This window comes from Tachyglossus aculeatus, chromosome X1 (assembly GCF_015852505.1).
Source record: "Tachyglossus aculeatus isolate mTacAcu1 chromosome X1, mTacAcu1.pri, whole genome shotgun sequence".
NCBI lineage: Eukaryota > Metazoa > Chordata > Mammalia > Monotremata > Tachyglossidae > Tachyglossus > Tachyglossus aculeatus.
This window is the reverse complement of record NC_052101.1, coordinates 101715437-101735239: the sequence shown is the minus strand read 5'-3', so window position 1 is coordinate 101735239 and position 19803 is coordinate 101715437. Positions and strand designations below refer to the sequence as shown.

The 19803-nt window shown below is 44.3% G+C and overlaps 1 protein-coding gene across 5 annotated transcripts in view; it reads left to right on the top strand.

Moving 5' to 3' along the window:
• Positions 1–19803, top strand: part of ITPR1 (inositol 1,4,5-trisphosphate receptor type 1) — a 346510-nt gene that overhangs the window by 100067 nt on the left and 226640 nt on the right. For all 5 annotated transcript variants that reach the window (XM_038772880.1, XM_038772879.1, XM_038772878.1 and 2 more), the window contains one exon: positions 19079–19194. In XM_038772880.1, coding sequence (XP_038628808.1) covers positions 19079–19194 — 116 coding nt within the window. The remainder of the gene's footprint in view (positions 1–19078; positions 19195–19803) is intronic.

Genomic DNA, 19803 nt, shown 5'->3' with positions numbered 1-19803 from the left:
AAACTGTAAATCAATCTGTAGACTGTGAGCTCATTGTGGGCGTGAAATGTATTTACCAACTCTGTTGTATCGTACTCTCCTAAGTACTTAGTACAGTAGACCGTAAATAAATGCCTTTCAAATAAATAAATGAAATGCTCATAAATAATAAATGCTCAGTAAATAAACACTCCATAAATGCCTTTGATTGAGGAGGTTGTGAGTCCACATTTTTGAGATGGTTCTGAATTGTACCTTGGTGAATGTTACCTGGGGAGAAGAATTAACTGGGTAAAGCTTCTGGAGGAGGTGGGATTTCAGAAGGACTTTAAAGATGGGAAGAACCGAAGTTGCTGGATTTGAAGGGGGAAGGCAGAAAGAAAGGCATTAGCCAGGGGTAAGTGCATTAAAATGTGATTTTAATAAGGGTTTGAAGGTGGGAGAGTTGAGAATGGGAACAGATGGTTGTGGTTTGGGGATCATCTCACCAAAGTGGCTTTGTCAGAATTTAATAATGATGGCATTTATTAAACACATACTATGTGCAAAGCACTGTTCTAAGTGAATGTGGTGGTGATGGTGACTTATTTCCCAGATATCTGCTGGAAGAGCATTCAGGGAGCCACAGACAATCATGTGGGATTTTGGATTGTATCAGAACAGTTTCCTAGGTAGAAACTTAGTCATATAGGAAAGTGGTAATTTGGTGGACTCAAAAATGAACAAATTGACTGTATTCAGAGTACTAAAGGGAAGGGAGAAATAAAGTCAGCAAGATGAAGAAAATGAACTTTAGGATGGCAAATTTTAATAAGACTAGAAGAAAGGACCTAGTGGGAAGAAAGCCTGAAGCAGTTAAGTCCAAGAAAGCTGGGTGTTCTTCAAAAAGATGATGCTGCAGGCTCAGGAACAAATTATATCAGTGCAGAGGAAGGCAAGAAGGGTGACAAGCTACCAGCATGGTTATATGACAAGCAAGTCATGCCAGACAAATTTAATAATCCTCTCACATTAAGGACAGGCCAGATAGACAAGGGAGAAGAAAAAAAAAAAGAAATAACCTACCAAAACTTCAAGAAGGCTTTTGATTCCTACTCCTGTGATGAGAGTTACATCAACATCTTGGTGCCACCCCGGGTGGATATTTTAAGTGATGTCCCATAGGGACGTAATAGTAAAAGTATATTTTATATCATGTATTTCCTCCTGCTCTCATTCATCATTTTTGTGTCTCATTCATTAAATTGTAAACTGTTTGAGGGTAAGGAACATGTGTCCTGCTTGTTTTATACTCTCCCAAGTGCTTAGTACAGAGCTTAGCACTCACTACTTAGGTGCTCAATAGTAATAATAATTATTGTGGTATTTAAGTGCTTACTATGTGCCAGGCACTGTACTGAGTGCTGGGATGGAGACAAGCAAATTGGATTGGACACAGCCCCTGCCCCACATCAATCAGTCAATCAGTAAATATCGATTGAGACATCTGCCCTGGGCCTGCTTCTATTTCATGTCTTTACTACAGACACAGTTGAAAGATTTGAAAACGTGCCTGGAACTCCCACCCCTATATCAATCAAACAGTGGTATTTATTAAACGCTTCCTGGGTGCAGAGCACTGTACCACAACAGAGCTGGTGGACACATTCCCTGCCCATCAAGAACTTAGTCTAGAGCGGGAGACAGACATGAAAATAGAGTACGGATAAAGTGCTTTCAGGTTGAGGGTGGGGGGAATATAAAGTGTTTAAAGGGTACAGACTCAAGTAAATGGGTGACACAGAAGAGAGAAGAATTAGGGGAAATGAGGGCTTAGTTGGGGGAAGCCTCTTGTAGGAGATATGACTTTAATAAGGCTTTGAAGGTGGGGAGAGTAGTGGCCTGTCATATGTGAGAAGCAGTGTGACTCAGTGGAAAGAGCACGGGCTTTGGAGTCAGAGGTCATAGGTTCAAACCCCAACTCCACCAATTGTCAGCTGTGTGACTTTGGGCAAGTCACTTCTCTGTGTCTTAATGACCTCATCTGTGAAATGGGGATTAAGACTGTGAGCCCCCTGTGGGACAACCTGATCACCTTGTAACCTCCCCAGCGCTTAGAACACTGCTTTGCACATAGTAAGTGCTTAATAAATGCCATTATTATTATTATTATTACATGAAGGGGGAACGTAGTTCCAGGCCAGAGGCAGGACACGAGCAAGGGGTTGTCGGTGAGATAGATGAGATCAAGGTACAGTGAGTAGGCTGGTGTTGGGGGAGTGCCGTGTAGAGACGGGGTTCTAGGAAAAAGTCAGTGAGGTAAGGTAGGAGGGGGAGAGCTGATTGAGTGCCTTAAAGCCAATGGTGAGGAGTTTTTGTCTGATGTTGAGGTGGATGGGCATTCTTTGGAGGTTTTGGAGGAGTGGGGAGGTGTGAACTGAATAGTCCTCTAGAAAGTGATCTGGGCAAGAGAGTGAAGTTTGGACTGGAGTGGGGAGAGATTGGAGTCAACGTGGCTAGTGAGAAGGCTGATGCAGTAGTCAAGGCAGGATAGGATAAGTGCTTGGATCAGCATAGTAGCAGTTTGGGTGGAGAAGAAAGGGTGGATTTTAGTGATGTTGTCAAGGTAATAATAATAATGTTGGTACTTGTTAAGTGCTCACTATGTGCCAAGCACTGTTCTAAGCACTGGGGTAGATACAAGGTAATCAGGTTGTCCCACATAGAGCTCAGAGTCTTAATCCCCATTGTACAGATGAGGTAACTGAGGCACAGAGAAGTTAAGCAGCTTGCCCAGGCTCACAGAGCAGACAAGTGGCAGAGCCAGGATTAGAACCCACATCCTCTGACTTCCAAGCCTGTGCTCTTTCCACCAGGCCAGGCTGCGACAGTATTTGGGGGCAGACTGAACATGTGGAAACAAGTCAAGAATAATGCCAAGGTTACAGGCATGGGAGACAGGGAGAGTAGTGGGAGGATCTCATACAATGATGGGAAAGACAGGAGGAGGACACGGTTTGGGCAGAAAGATGAGGAGTTCTGTTGTGGACATGTTAAGTTTGAGGGGTTGGAGGGGCATCTAGGTAGAGGTGTCCTGAAGGCAGGAGGAAATGCGAGACTGCAGAGAAGAAGAGAGCTCAGGGCTGGAGAGGTAGATTTGGGAATCATCCATGATTGCATCTATTACATAACCTTGCTACATATCCCACAGACCAGTGCTCCTCCCATCTTCAAAGCCAAAAACAGCATGGCATAGTGGATAGAGCATGGGCCTGGGAGTGAGGAGGTCATGGAATCTAACCCCAACCCCACCACTTCTCTGCTCTGTGTCCTTGGGCAAGTCATTTCACTTCTCTGTGCCTCAGTTACCTCATCTGTAAAATGGGGATTGAGACAGTGAGCTCCATATGGACAAGGGACTGTGTCCAACCCGATTTGCTCGTATGGTCCCCAGCACTTAATACAGTGCCTGGCAAATAGTAAGTGCTTAACAAATACAATAATAATAATAATTGTTATTACTGACATATCTCCTCCAGGAAACTTTCCCAGACTATCATCCCCCTGTCCTATTTTTTTCCCTTCAGCTTCTCTCATGCACCGAGTCCCACCCCCTAAGCACTTAGGTACTCTCCTCCTATACCTACTTCCACTTGTAAATATATCCTTATACTCAGTTGCTTCCCATATATGTATTTTATTTTAATGTCTGTCTCACCCATGAGACTGTAAGGTTCTTGAGAGCATGGATTGTATCTACCAACTCTATTGTAGAGAAGCGGGGTGGCTTAGTGGAAAGGGCACGGGCTTGGGAGTCAAAGGTCGTGGGTTCTAATCCCACTCTGCCACTTGTCAGCTGTGTGACTTTGGGCAAGTCACTTAACTTCTCTGTGCCTGTTATCTCATCTGAAAAATGGGGAATAAGACTGTGAGCCCTACCTGAGACAACTTGATAACCTTGTATCTCCCCCAGTGCTTAGAACAGTATTTGGCACATAGTAAGCACTTAACAAATACCATTATTATTATTATTATTGTACTCTATTCACACTCGGGTGTTTTCTTTGCTAGGTCACTTATTTTTGGAAAATCATGTCTCTTTCAGGTAATAGTATATTTCCCTCCTTAACAGGTTAACAGTTTGAAAAAAGGAAGTTGCTAAAGCTGTGTAGTGGAAAGAGAATAGTGCTGGGTGTCAGGAGACCTGGGTTATAATCACAGCTCTGCCACTAAACTGCTGTCACCTTGGGCAGGTCACAACCTCCTTGGGCCTCCATTTCTCCATCTGTAAAATGGGGGTAAGATACCGATTCTCAATCAATCAATCATTCGTATTTATTGAGCGCTTACTGTGTGCAGATCACTATACTAAGCGCTTGGGAAGTACAAGTTGGCAACATATAGAGATGGTCCCTACCCAACAGTGGGCTCACAGTCTAGAAGGGGGAGACAGAGAACAAAACCAAACATATTAACAAAATAAAATAAGTAGAATAGATATGTACAAGTAAAATAAATAGAGTAATAAAAATGTACAAACATATATACATGTGTATATATATACATATATACAGGTGCTGTGGGGAAGGGAAGGAGGTAAGGCGGGGGGGATGGAGGGCGGGAGAGGAAGGAGGGGGCTCAGTCTGGGAAGGCCTCCTGGAGGAGGTGAGCTCTCAGTAGGGCCTTGAAGGGAGGAAGAGAGCTAGCTTGGCGGATGTTGGGCGGAGGGCATTCCAGGCCAGGGGGATGACATGGGCTGGGGGTCGACGGCGGGACAGGCAGGAACGAGGCACGGTGAGGAGATTAGCGGCAGAGAAGCGGAAGGTGCAGGCTGGGCTGTGGAAGTAAAGAAGGGGGTGGGGTAGGAGGGGGCGAGGTGATGGACAGCCTTGAAGCCGAGGGTGAGGAGTTTCTGCCTGATGCGTAGGTTGATTGGTAGCCACTGGAGATTTTTGAGGAGGGGAGTAACATGCCCAGAGCGTTTCTGGACAAAGACGATCTGGGCAGCGGCGTGAAGTATGGATTGAAGTGGGGAGAGACAAGAGGATGGGAGATCAGAGAGGAGGCTGATACAGTAGTCCAGACAGGATAGGATGAGAGCTTGAATGAGCAGGGTAGCAGTTTGGATGGAGAGGAAAGGGCAGATCTTGGCAATGTTGCGGAGCTGAGACCGGCAGGTTTTGGTGACGGCTTGGATGTGAGGGGTGAACGAGAGAACGGAGTCGAGGATGACACCAAGGTTGCGGGCCTGTGAGACGGGAAGGATGGTAGTGCCGTCAACAGAGATGGGAAAGTCAGGGAGAGGGCAGGGTTTGGGAGGGAAGACAAGGAGTTCAGTCTTGGACGTGTTGAGTTTTAGGTGGCGGGCAGACATCCAGATGGAGATGTCCTGAAGGCAGGAGGAGATGCGAGCCTGCAGAGAGGGGGAGAGAGCAGGGGCAGAGGTGTAGATTTGGGTGTCACCAGCGTAGAGATGATAGTTGAAGCCGTGGGAGCGAATGAGGTCACCAAGGGAGTGAGTGTAGATCTAGAACAGAAGGGGATCAAGAACTGAACCTTGAGGAACTCCCACAGTAAGGGGATAGGAGGGGGAGGAGGAGGAGCCTGCAGAAGAGACTGAGAATGAACGACCGGAGAGATAAGAGGAGAACCAGGAGAGGATGGAGTCTGTGAAGCCAAGGTTGGATAGCGTGTTGAGGAGAAGGGGGTGGTCCACAGTGTCGAAGGCAGCTGAGAGGTCGAGGAGGATTAAGATAGAGTAGGAGCCGTTGGATTTGGCAAGCAGGAGGTCATTGGTGACCTTCGAGAGGGTGGTTTCTGTGGAATGTACGGGACGGAAGCCAGAATGGAGGGGGTCAAGGAGAGAGTTGGTGTTGAGGAATTTGAGGCAGCGTGTGTAGATGACTCGTTCAAGGAGTTTGGAAAGGAATGGTAGGAGGGAGATGGGGCGATAATTAGAAGGTGAGGTGGGGTCAAGAGAGGGTTTTTTTAGGATGGGAGAGACATGGGCATGTTTGAAGGCAGAGGGGAAGGAACCAGTGGAGAGTGAGTGATTGAAGATGGAAGTTAAGGAGGGGAGAAGGGACGGAGCGAGAGATTTCATGAGATGAGAGGGAATGGGGTCAGAAGCACAGGTGGCTGGAGTAGCACTTGAGAGGAGGGAGGAGAGCTCCTCCGAGGATACTGCTGGGAAGGATGAGAGAGTAGCAGAGAGTGTTGAGAGCTGGGGGGTTGGAGAAGCGGGGGGAGTGACTTTGGGGAGGTCAGACCTGATGGATTTAATTTTATTAATGAAGTAGGAGGCCAGATCGTTGGGGGTGAGGGAAGGAGGAGGGGGAGGAACAGGGGGCCTGAGAAGATTCTCAGGAGAGATTCTCCCTACTACTTAGATTCTGAACCCTATGTAGGATAGAGTCTGTGTCTGATCTGATTATCTTGTACCCATCTCAGGATTTATCAGTGATTGGCACTTAGAAAACATTTAGTAAATACCATAATTATTATTCCAGAAAGAAAACATTTACAATATTAAGTACCCCACAGAGGAAAAGAGCAAGAACTGGTTCCCTTCAGGAATTTGGAATAAAGTCTAGAACTGTTGAAATAACAAACTTCTTGAGACCCTGTACGTAGAATCACTCTTTGATCTTTAGGAGAATTCCATTTTGCAGAGTAATGATGGAGGATTAACTCTGCCCTCCTGCTCGAAGAGTGAAGTATGAACAAAGACCTACTTTTTGTGTGTGTGTGTATCTCAGCTCTGTCACTTGCCTGCTGTGTGACCTTGGGCAGGTCAACTTTTTGGTACCTCAGTTTCCTCATCTGTAAAATGGGGATTACATACCTATTCTCTCTCCTCCTTAGACTGGGAGCCCAATGAGGGTCAGGGCCTGTATTTGTCCTGATTATCTTGTCTCTATCCCAGTGCTTAGTACAGTGCTTGGCAATTATAAGCACTTAACCAATTCCACCATTTGTAGTGCTGACAGTTGGAGGTGGGTGTCTGATATGGCTCCTCCTCTTGTCCAGTTTTCCTTTCATAGACAGGAACTAAGACCTCTTTTCTACTGGTGTCTACCTGCACTGTGCCCCCCTCAAAATATGTGTTCCTGTTCCAGTCGTCTTTATTTCCCATCCCAATATTCCCATCTTTCCAAAGAGCAAGAGCTCTCTGGACAGGGAAATCATTCAGTGGTATTTATTGAGCACTGTGCTGGGGAGCATGCAATACAATGAAAAAGATCAATCAATCAATCAGTCGTATTTATTGAGCGCTTACTGTGTACAGAGCACTGTACTAAGCGCTTGGGAAGTACAAGTTGGCTACATATAGAGACAGTCCCTACCCAACAGTGGGCTCAGTGAAAAGTTCAACATTCATTCATTGTCTCATTGGATGCATGGCACTGTAAAGGTATTGGGCAAATACATTTGAATAGGGTATTCCTCCAGACACAGAGGAGTTAAAATAGTGCTGTGGGGGTATATGCAAGCAGGTAGGGCAAGCCACACTCTTTAGAGAATAGTGAACTACAGTCTCAAACAATGGGATATGGCAGGGGACAACAGACAACAGACCAGCCTGGCTTGCAGCTATCAGGAAAGACTTCTTTCTCCTGGAGCAGAAGCTTTGGAAGACCAGAATGCCATGGGAAAGGAGCATTAACTCCTGTATTGTACTTTTTACTGATGTTTTGTACTTTCCAAGCACTTAGTACAGTGCTCTGCACGCAGTAAGCACTCAATAAATACTATTGAGTGAATGGATCAACCTTGGCAATAAGGGGGGTGGAGGCCATCATCCCCACAGAATTGGGACTATGGGGGAAAAATCCTTAGCTTTATCCCCTTTGCTTTTTGGGATGCCCGCCCTGCCCCACTCAATAAGATGGGGCTGATTGGAAGCCGCCCAGAGAAGCAGAGTGGCCTAATGGATAAAGCACGGGCCTGGGAATCAGAAGGACCTGGGTTCTAATCCCAGTTCCTCTACCTGTCTGCTGTGTGGCTTTGGGCAAGTCACTTAACTTCTCTGGGCCTCAGTTACCTCATCTGTGAAATGGGGGTTTAGAATGTCAGCCCCATGTGGGAAATAGACTGTGTCCAACCTAATTAGCTTTTATGATAATAATAATAGTAATTGTGTTTTTTTAAGCACTTACCATGTGCTGGACACTTTACTAAGTGCTGGGGTGGATACAAGCAAATTGGGTTGGACACAGTCCCTGTTCCACGTGGGGCTCACAGTCTCATTCCCCATTTTACAGATGAGGAAACTGAGGCCCAGAGAAGTGAGGTGATTTGCCCAAGGTCACACAGCAGACAAGTTGCGGAGCCTGGATTAGAACCCATGACCTCCTGACTCCTAGGCCTGTGCTCTATCCCCTAACCATGCTGCTTCTCTTTTTATCTACTCCAGCGCTTAATACAGCACCTGGCATATAGTAAGTGCTTAACAAATACCATAAAAAAAAAAAAAAGCTGGCGCCACCATAGAGCTCCTAGCCCCAGCTCTCTCCTGTCTCTCCGACTTTGAACCAGGATTGGGCTCCATGCTATGATGCAACCACTTTCCCAGTGTGCCCCCTTAACTCACTACGGGTCTGCATTTCCCCCTTCATGTGCATGTGTGTCTGCGTATGTGTGTTTACTCACTCAACTGCTTGATCCCATTTGTGTTTTTGTGAGTGCTTGTGTATACTTGTGTCCACCTCCCTGGCTCTCTGTGTGTATCAGCATGTTCACCTCCCTGGCCCTCAGTTTGGTTTTTTTTTGTTTGTTTTTTTTTTTCTCATGAACAGCCTGGCACCCCTGCCATCTTGAAAACAGCACCTGGCCACTTGCGAAGCTCCTCAGTTAGATTGTAAGGTCCTTGAGGGCAGGAAATATGCTCTTTGGTTCTGCTATACTTCATCATCATCAATCGTATTTATTGAGCGCTTACTATGTGCAGAGCACTGTACTAAGCGCTTGGGAAGTACAAATTGGCAACAAATAGAGACAGTCCCTACCCAACAGTGGGCTCACAGTCTAAAAGGGGGAGACAGAGAACAAAACCAAACATACTAACAAAATAAAATAAATAGAATAGATATGTACAAGTAAAATAAATAAATACTATACTTGCCTAAGTCTGGGAGAGTGTATCACACTCAACACATACCATTACAAGGACTACATCAAGGAACTCTCTTTTCGTGCTCACTGTATGGAGTAGCCTGTTCAGCTACCCCTGCGTGCATGGATAGAATCTCACCATCGGGAGCATAGTCTTCAAAAATGCAGACTGGATGTAAACATATAGGCAAAATATGGGCTATATATTCATTCAATCATTTATTGAGTGCTTACTGTGTACAGAGCACTGTACTAAGTGCTTGGGAAGTACAAATCATCAACATATACAGTCCCTACCCAACAGCGGGCTCACAGTCTAGAAGGGGGAGACAGACAATAGAGCAAAACAACTAGACAGGAGTCAATATCATCAGAATAAATAGAATTATAGCTGTATACACATCATTAAGAAAACAGAGTAATAAATATGTACAAATAGAATAATACATATGTACAAATATATACAAGTGGTTATGGGGAAGGGGAAGTGGGTAGGGTGGGGGGGGTACAATGGGGAGGGGAGGAGGAGGAGAGGAAAATGGGGGGGCTCAGTCTGGGAAGGCCTTCTGAGGGAGGTGAGCGCTCAGTAGGACTTTGAAGGGAGGAAAAGAGCTAGTTTGGCTAAATATACCCAACCAGTATTTTGTTTCTTTTGAAAAACCACCTCTGAAATAGTTGATCTCAAGAAAAAAAAAGAAAAAAAAATGATATCCCTTTGCTGGAGAACAGTATGTTTACAGTCATAAGGTTGGAATCTACCCAGATGGAGCAACATTTTTCCTTATATAGCGTAACTGTAGTCCATAAGGCTAGAAGCACTTTTTCATGAGGATCCTTAAAAGTGCCTTCTTTTTTTTTTTGTTTTTCTTCTTATGTAACCCTTTTCATCCTAGGGACTCAGATCCTGTTGAGGGCCTTTTGTATAAAATTTAAGGTTAGTTCAAGACTTTCATGTTTTGTGATATGGAAATATGATGCTTCCTACGCTTAAATGAAATCCCATTGAATTTTGAGCATGAGAGGTCTCCTACTTTGGGGAACCTTGGTACTCTGCACAATTGAGCCTTTTTCAGAAATTGCCAAAATGTGCCTTTTGTTATAAGCGCTTAATACAGTGCTCTGCACTCAATGAGCTCTCGTTAAATACCATTGATGGTAATTGTGTCATACAGTTATCCTTTCTATTTCATTTTAGGATGGGCATTTTTGTTTACCATATAGTCTCATTCAAAGTCCTCCCCACAAGCCTCTTCATTCATTCATTCAGTCATATTTATGGAGTTCTTACTGTGTGCACAGCACTGTACTAAGCACTTGGGAGAATACAATGCAACAACAAACTGATACATTCCCTGTGTCCACAGTGAGCTCATATTCTAGAGGGGGAGACAGGCATTAATATACATAAATGAATAAACAAATTACAGATATATACATATGTGCTGTGGGGCTGGGAGGGAGGATGAATGAAGGGAGCAAGTCAGGGTGACATGTTGGGTAGGGATTGTCTCTGTTGCCAAATTGTACTCTCCAAGCGCTTAATACAGTGCTCTGCACTCAGTAAACACTCAATAAATATGATTGAATGAATGAATGGGAGAAGAGGAGAGGAGGGCTTAGGGAAGGTTTCTTGGAGGAGTTGTGCCTTCTTAAAACACTTTTTCAGAATAAAGCAAAGGAATATTGGCCTCTGGATTTGTTATGCTCAGAGTTATTAAAGTCATTTAAACATTGAAGTTACTGGAGATACTACAATAGAAAATTTTACATTTTATTTTGCCTTGATCTGCTTTTCCCATGAGGTTCATATGATTTTTATCACCATTACCAGGCAAACAGACATTTATAACTTATACAGTGTTGTTTAACTCCTCACAGGGTCAGGTTGATATTTGGGTCAGGCAGTTCTTTTAAAATTCGAGTCTCCTTCTCCTCCCCACAACACCCCCACCCTTTTTTCCTTCCCCTCTTGTACTTTTTCTGGGCACAGCAGTATGCTAAGAGAAACTCTTGCTTTTCTTATTTCTTGGATTCCTTTTCATCATCTACATTTTTGTTCCCCTGCAGCCTAAGCTAAAATGTACTTTATCTTCCAAGTCCCTATCCTTATTTGACAGGTTGATTAAAAAAAGTAAACCAGAATTGGCTCTATGGGCAGGACCTAGTGGAGCCTGAAATAAATCCCTTCCAGACTGTTGGGGCTGAATTTACCAGCGTTCTGAAGCAGATGTGCTCTGTATCTGACGACACTAAGGCTTGTGAAGGAATGACTAGGACATCTCCTGTATATGAATGGATTTGTTTCCTTTTAAGGTCACCTGAGGGTATATCTTAGAGGATTCCTGTGTCTGTCATTTTTTTCTTATGCTATTAAACGCTTACTATGTGTCAAACAGTGTTCTAAGCGCTGGGGTGGATACAAGTGAATTAGGTTGGACACAGTCCCTGTCCTGCATAGGATTCACAGTCTGAGTAGGAGGGAGAACAGAACTGAGGCATAGAGAAGTTAAGTGACTTTCCCGAGGTCTCAAAACAAGCATTTGGCAGAGCTAGGATTAGAACCCAGGTTCTCTCACTCTCAGGCCCCTGCTCTTTCCACTAAGCCATGCTGCTTTCCCTACCATCCCTGATAATTCAGCTCCGTTCCCGGGAGAATACTCATCCTGACTTGGTCCCTACAAGTTATCCCTGTGGGAAACTGTGTGCCAACTCCCGTGAGGTGTTTCCTAGAGTAGGAGACATCCACAACTGAGGGTGACCTTGAGAGTTAAGCTTGGTCCCTGTATCTGGGCAGGTGAACTGGCTAAAGCATCCAGGATAGATGTTTATCTCTATCCCCTGTGCACAAACGTTGTAACAAATCTAAGAAACCTTTCCTTGGCCTAGTGACTAAAATAAACTTTGAACACACAAAACTTTCCATCTCTTGATGAGGCCAGAAATGTATGTGAGAGAAAGTTACTAGAGTTGTTATGCTTTCATGGAGAAAATTCTCCACCCCTTTTCTGACTTAGGCCCCTGATCGGCCATCCCTTCAGGTCTTAAATGCCGACTTGGGGCTCAGGTAATAGTTATAACAAAGCTTCATTTCTTAAATTTCTTTCACAAGCAAGACTTGCTGTATAAAGATACGACTGAGTCCCGTACAGGTCCAGATTAACTCAAAAGACAGTACCGGGAAATCACTGGATCGACTGGCCCTGGTTCATCTCTTTCCGGGCATGTGCTCCAGCTCGTGGTGAGGGAGGGGTGTTTAAGTAGGGAAGCAGGGAAGCTCCACTAATAATAATAATAATGACATTTATTAAGCGCTTACTATGTGCAAAGCACTGTTCTACCTGCTGCTGATGTAGCCCCACGATTGCCCCTGCCACTGGCAGCTCTGTAACCCCGACTCATCGTTGCAATGTTGTGGATGCAGTTAATAAGGATGCGTCAGTCTATTATAAATAGGCATGTTATTGATTGGCCCCTGCACTGGTCTATCAGGATATTTTCTGTGTGACTGGTCTGCCATGGTGCCTAGAAAATATCCCTGTGGGCTAGTGCCCTTGTGTATCAGCCGGGGTCTGGTCTAATGTAGTGTGCAGTCTAGAAGGAAGGGGAGGAGAGAAGGCCCCTGGAGAGATGCTGGTGGTATTTGTAAAATGCTTCCTATATGTGTACTTCCCAAGCGCTTAGTACAGTGCTCTGCACACAGTAAGCGCTCAATAAATACAATTGAATGAATGAATGAATATGTCAAGTACTCTTCTAAGTGCCGGGGTAGATACAAGGCGATCAGGTTGGACACGGTCACCGTCCCACATGGGGCTCACAGTCTTAATCCCCATTTTACAGATGAGGTAACTGAGGCACAGAGAAGTGCAGTGAGTTGCCCAAGGTCACACAGAAGACAAGGGGCGGAGCTGGGATTAGAACCCAGGTCCTTCGGACCCCCAGGCCCGGGCTCTACCCACTATGCCATGGGTTGGCCCTTGGGGATAGGCGACATACCAGGAGGGAGGGAAGAAGGTTTGGGAATGCAGTCTTTCCTCAATGTGGAGAAGCAGCATAGTCCTGGGAGTTAGAGGACCTGGGTTCAAATCCCAGGCTCTGCCAATTGCTTGCTGTTTGACTTTGGGCAACCCACTTAACTTCTCTATCCCTCAGTTCTCCTGTTTTCCCTCCTACTTAGACTGCAGCCTCATGTGGGACAGGGACTGTGTCCAACCTAATTAACTTGTTTCTACTCCAGCACTTAGAACAGTGTTTGACACATAGTAACGGCTTAACAAATACACAAAAAGAAAATATCAGTGGAGATTGCTTGAGGCCACTGTCAGTCGCTATAGGTTTGGTCAGATGTAATAGTTGAGCATTTCCTGCCTGCTCATCACTTGGGAGACATTTCAGAAGATGCATAAGTTGCAGTCTGTGCATTCAGAGAGCTAACAGGGTTCTCACACTGAGCAGTTCATGTTGCCCGGCCTACACGGTGGGAGAGGAAGAATAAAGGTAAAATTCTTCTTTTAATCTTAAAACAAAAAAAAATAGGTGCTTAGAATTTTGTTTTCATTTCACCAGTTCAGTAAATTTCCAGTAGCTCCACTGGCACAAACAGGACCATCCGTATATATGTTTCCCCCTCTTCTTTGCCCCATTTCCTCCAATCTCCTCACCTTCCTCATGTCCTGCTGTGGAAATCCCCTGAAGGGCTTCAGGCTGAGAGCCAAGGAATGGAAATTACATCATAGTTCTTTGTGGGTTACTCAACAGAAATAAAAGGGCCAAATAGGGAGTGTTGGTGATTTCTATTTAGACTCATGAACACACAGAGCCATCAGAATAGCCTTCCATTCTTGGAATCTCAAAACCATGCACCAAATCTTGATCTCTGATTTGAGTGAATGCAAGATCTGACCAAATTCGTGTTAATTGACGTAGCCTCAGCTCACCCTTGGTTGTTAAGCCTTTTGCTAATCCACTTCCTTACCAGATAAAGTAGTATTCTATTAGTAGCTACTATGGACCTGCTTTCACCTAGTGAAATTTTTATCTTGTTAAAACTGACCGCTACCCTGCTTGTTCAAGCTCTCATCCTATCCCGTCTGGACTACTGCACCAGCCTTCTCTCCGATCTCCCATCCTCGTGTCTCTCCCCACTTCAACCCATACTTCATGCTGCTGCCCGGATTGTCTTTGTCCAGAAACGCTCTGGGCATGTTACTCCCCTCCTCAAAAATCTCCAGTGGCTACCAATCAATCTGCACATCAGGCAGAAACTCCTCACCCTCGGCTTCAAGGCTCTCCATCACCTCGCCCCCCTCCTACCTCACCTCCCTTCTCTCCTTCTACAGCCCACCCCGCACCCTCCGCTCTTTTGCCGCTAATCTCCTCACCGTGCCTCATTCTCGCCTGTCCCGCCATCGACCCCCGGCCCACGTCATCCCCCGGGCCTGGAATGCCCTCCCTCTGCCCATCTGCCAAGCTAGCTCTCTTCCTCCCTTCAAGGCCCTACTGAGAGCTCACCTCCTCCAAGAGGCCTTCCCAGACTGAGCCCCTTCCTTCCTCTCCCCCTCGCCCCCCTCTCCATCCTCCTCATCTTACCTCCTTCCCTTCCCCACAGCACCTGTATATATGTATATATGTTTGTACATATTTATTACTCTATTTTACTTGTACATATCTATTCTATTTTATTTTATTAGTATGTTTGGTTTTGTTCTCTGTCTCCCCTTTTTAGACTGTGAGCCCACTGTTGGGTAGGGACTGTCTCTATATGTTGCCAACTTGTACTTCCGAAGTGCTTAGGACAGTGCTCTGCACACAGTAACCGCTCAATAAATATGATTGATTGATTGACTATATATTTGAAAGTGTCTGATCCAGTGTGTTAGGTTTTCTTCTATGCTGCCTCTCCTTCCAGCTAGCTGTTATTCATGTTAATTGTGAACCATATTCGATAACCATAGCAAATATAGCACTTAGTACAGTGCCCTGCACACAGTAAGTGCTCAATACGAATTACATGTAAATGAAGGTTTAGCATATTGATTGATGATAGGCTGTGAAATGTGATTCTGCTTATTTGACCCCTAGAAATATTGACGAACAAGCTCTATAGATGACAGAAATGTGTGTTCTGTAGGTAGGTGTTCAGATTAGGGGTTCTGTAGCAGAATGAACTTCAGAAGAGGGTGCTTCCAGGGGGTGAGTCTCCCCACCCCTAGACTGTAAGCTCATTCATTCAATCATATTTATTGAGCGCTTACTGTGTGCAGAGCACTGTACTAAGCACTTGGAAAGTACAAATCAGCAACAGGGACAATCCCTACCCAACAACGGGCTCACAGTCTAGAAGAGGGGAGACAGACAACAAGATAAAACAGGTACAAGTAAGCAGGCATTTTACTGCTCATCACGGGCAGGGAACGTGTCTAACCACTCTTTTATATTGTACTTTCCCAGGTGCTTAGTTCAGTGCTCTGCACTAAGTAAGCACTCAGTAAATATAATCGACCGATTTTCTTTCCTACATCTCAGGTGAAGATTTCTCATTTTATCAGAAACAAGGGAAGCAGCATGGCCTAGCGAGCACAGGCCTGTGAGTCATCCTGGGCCTGTCGCTTACCTGCTGCAGCATCTTGGGCAAGTCATTCAACTTCTCTGTGCCTCAGTTCCCTCATCTCCAATGGGGATTCAATACCTGTTCTCCCTGGTACTTACTCTGTGAGCCTCATGAGGGACCTGATTATCCCTTATCTACCCCAGGGCTTAGTACAGTGTTTGGCATATAGTAAGCACTTAATGAATGCTCATTTTTATTATTATTATCAATCAGTGGTATTCATTGAGTGCTTATGTGGGCAGAGCACTGTACTAAGCGCTTGGGAGAGTACAGTAGAACAGAGTTGGTAGAACGTTCCGTGCCTACAAGAAGCTTTCAGTCTACAGCTTAGAGTCCAGAGTCAAAATGAAATGGGGACATTTCCCATTGAAAATTCCACTTCACTTCCAAATACAACTGTCAGGTCTTAAACAATGTGATTAAGCTGTGATGTACAAACACTATCCTCCCATGGGTGTTTGCATGCTCATTCTGCCAAACTTCTCCAATAAGTCTCTTACTTCTTAAATGTTGCCTTTCATCCAGAGTGCTCCAACAACTCTTGATCCCACAAACACCATTCCACATTCTATCTCCGTGGCCACTCGTGCTGCTTCTCCACCTGAAAGGTGGACTTTCTCTTCCATCACTTTTCCTTTTCTTCTTTAAAAATTCATTATTCAAAAGACAGTTCGTGCCTACCTGATATAATAGATCTGACATTACCTGTGGCATCCTAAGTTATTTGTCCAATCTGTCTGCCTTGATTTTTATTCTTGATGTTTCTATAGTATTTTCCAAGCACTTAGTGCAGTACATCACATTCAGTAGACACTCAGTAAATACTGTTCTAACAAAGTGTGACATATGGTGAAGTTTTAGAAATCCCAAAGTTATTTGTTTGGAAAGTTTATGCCTTTCTGTCACTTATCCCCACCCAAAGCTTTTCCAGATGGCTTCTGTAGGGGTACAGAAAAAGGGGGAATGTATGCTTTGCTTTAAATACTTATCTGCTGGATTTACTACTTCTCTGGGCATACAACAGTAAAATGATACACACAGCTGAACTTTTATTTGTACTATTATCTCCCAATTGCCAAAGGACAATGTGGAGCAGCTGTCCTGCTAAACTTCAGAAGATTACTTTTAAGTACCCTGTTTTAATAGCTTAATTTAATTCTTGCCTTGATGTCGGTTGCTAAGTAACTGAGACGACAAAACCAGCAAAGCTAATTTTGTTCTGTTACTAATAACTTAGCGTCTCATATATTTACATAGACATTTGGTTATTACACGTTTAATGTGTTGTAATGCTGAATTTTGAGCAAAGAAGAATTGTTGGTATGTCGTCTATGAGTATGATTCTGGCAATAGCTATTGCCGCTTAATATCCACCCTCACCTTGGATGCTCTCCCCCTTCTAGACTGTGAGCCCGTTGTTGGGTAGGGACCATCTCTATATGTTGCCGATTTGTACTTTCCAAGCGCTTGGTACAGTGCTCTGCACACAGTAAGCGCTCAATAAATTGATTGAATGAATGATTGAATGAATTATCCGTGGTTGTAAACTAGTGTTTCGCCTGATACTACACAGGAGCAGCACGACCTAGTGGAAAGAGCACAGGCCTGAGAGTCAGAGGACCTGGGTTCTAGTCCCAGCTCCTCCATGTGCCTGCCATGTGACTCTGGGCAAATTACTCAACTTCTCTGTGCCTCAGTTACCTCATCTGTAAAAGGGGGATTCAATACCCGTTCCCTCTTCTACTTAGATTGAGAAGCAGCTTGACCTAGTGGAAAGAGCACAAGCCTGGGAGTCAGAGGACCTGGATTCTAATCCCGGCTCTGCCATTTGTCCGCTATTTCACCTTGGGCAAGTCACTTAACTTCTCTGTGCCTTGGTTACCTCAACTGTAAAATGGGATTAAAACTGTGAGCCCCTTGTGGGTCATGGACTTCATCCAACCTGATTATCTTGTATGTAGTACAGTGCCTGGCGCATAGTAAGTGCTTAACAGATACCATTTAAAAAAAAACTGTGAGCTCTTTGTGGGACACAGACTGTATCTGACCTGATTATCTTGGATCTTCCCCAGTGCAGTGCGTGGCACCTAGTAAGCACTTAACAAACGCACAATTATTGTTATCTGTTTGAAAGTACTGTATAATGATTCAAAAAAAGACTAAAATATCTTGTGATCATTAAAAAAAATGATGGAAATTGATTTGACCTCAAGCATAGTGACCTTTTACAATTGTTCTATACTATCATCATATTTGTCCCTCAGGAGTCACCTGTCAGAGGGCAAAGAAACAGTTTAAAAGTGCTATTTTGGAAGTTTCCAAAGTAGATTATTCCCTTCCTATTTGTAATGATTGTCCAAGGATGTTGTAGTTACATCCAATTTTAATATATTCTGCTTTCTCTACATCCAAATTTTTATTTATAAAAGAGCGAATGCATCTTTACAGAAGTTGGCATCAAACACCTAAAGTATCAATGATCAAAGCAAATCCCACTGATCCAAGTGGATTTCCTAATCTAACTAGCTCATCAGTCAGTGGTATTCATTGAGCACTTACTGTGTGCAGCAGCACTGAACTAAGTACTTGGGAAAGTACAGTACAACAGAGTTGGTAGATGCGATCCCTGCCCCCAGGAAGCTTACAGTCTACAGGGGGAGGCAGACATTAAACTAGATGAGGAATGGGGGAAGAGGTGTGACAAATTCAGTCCCTTTTGACAGCAGGCCAGTGAGTAGGTTATTTCCTTTCTTTGATTATTCAGCTATTTCTGGGTTTCCATTTCCATCATTTTGTAAATATTATTCTTCAGGGGTGATCATGACATTGTATTGTTGGTGCTTCCTCTCGGTTGTGTTGTCTTGGATTCTGTGAGAAACATGGACTGTGTCATTCACCTAAAGCAGTAATTGAATCCAGATTATGTCGCAGATGTCCAAGAAAACTCTTGCCTGGACTTTTCTGTATGGCCTTTGTAAAATTGATCATAGTCCAATGCAATTCTTTGGCGGGAAGATGATAAATATCTGAAAAATAATTTTCCAGAAAAGCTACTCTATTATTTCTAAATGGTTATTGCCTATTTAAGTTGTCCCTTGTATTTGAAGAAGACACCATGATGGTGAAATTGACCTGTGAGAGCATGTGTGGCTGTAAGAGCCATTCTGGGACCACTTGGTGCACAAAAAATTCTGTCCTTTGTTCTGGTGTTACGTTTAATAGTTGCAGTGTCTGGCACTGTTTTCTCTTTTTCCTCCTCGTTTCTCTTTCCTTATTTTTCTTGTATATCTTTACCCATATACGTGCACTTTATAGTAGGCCTACTGGTAAGAAAAGTTACATCTATTTTACCCCACATGCTTTAAACTATTTTCTTGTCTGTCATTTTATTTCTAGATTGCCTGTTTAAGCTCTGTCCCATGAATCGCTACTCTGCCCAGAAGCAGTTTTGGAAAGCAGCCAAACCAGGGGCCAACAGTACAACAGATGCAGTGCTCCTCAACAAACTGCACGTATGTATTGAGGGTTTATTGGGCCACAGTTTCGCTGACATCTTGCACAACCAGCTTCATGTTAGAGTGGAAGGAAATTCCTGGATTTCACCTTTCCTTTTAGTGTTCTTTTGGCAAGTGGAGGAAGAAAGGAAAATGGTGCCCAGGCTCGGAACAGAGAGTTCGCCCTTGCCTTCACTTCTGTGGCTTACAGTGAATTGCCCTCTCCATTGTGCAGTTGGAGAGCAGGTTCCCTTAGCTCTCTCTGCCTTTGCGTTCCCAAGTGTAGAAAAATGGGTAAAGACCCTGGCCAGGAGACCAGGATTTTAGCCCTGTCTCTGATACTGTTACTCATTGCGTGATTGTGCTTAAATCACTGATCCTGTCTGTTTCTCCCTATAGAGCGCCTCACCTCAAGGGGAGGTTGCATCGATGACACAGATGTAATCTCTTTGAGCTCTTCAAAAGGAGAGCACCGGGGAAATCCAAGGGATTTTTGAGCCCAACTCTTTGTTTTAAGGCTTGGGTGGGAATCATTTCTACCAACTCTAGTATATTGTACTTTCCCAAGCACTTAGTAGAGTGTTCTGCATATAGTAAGCACTCAAATACCATGGATTGATTGATTAG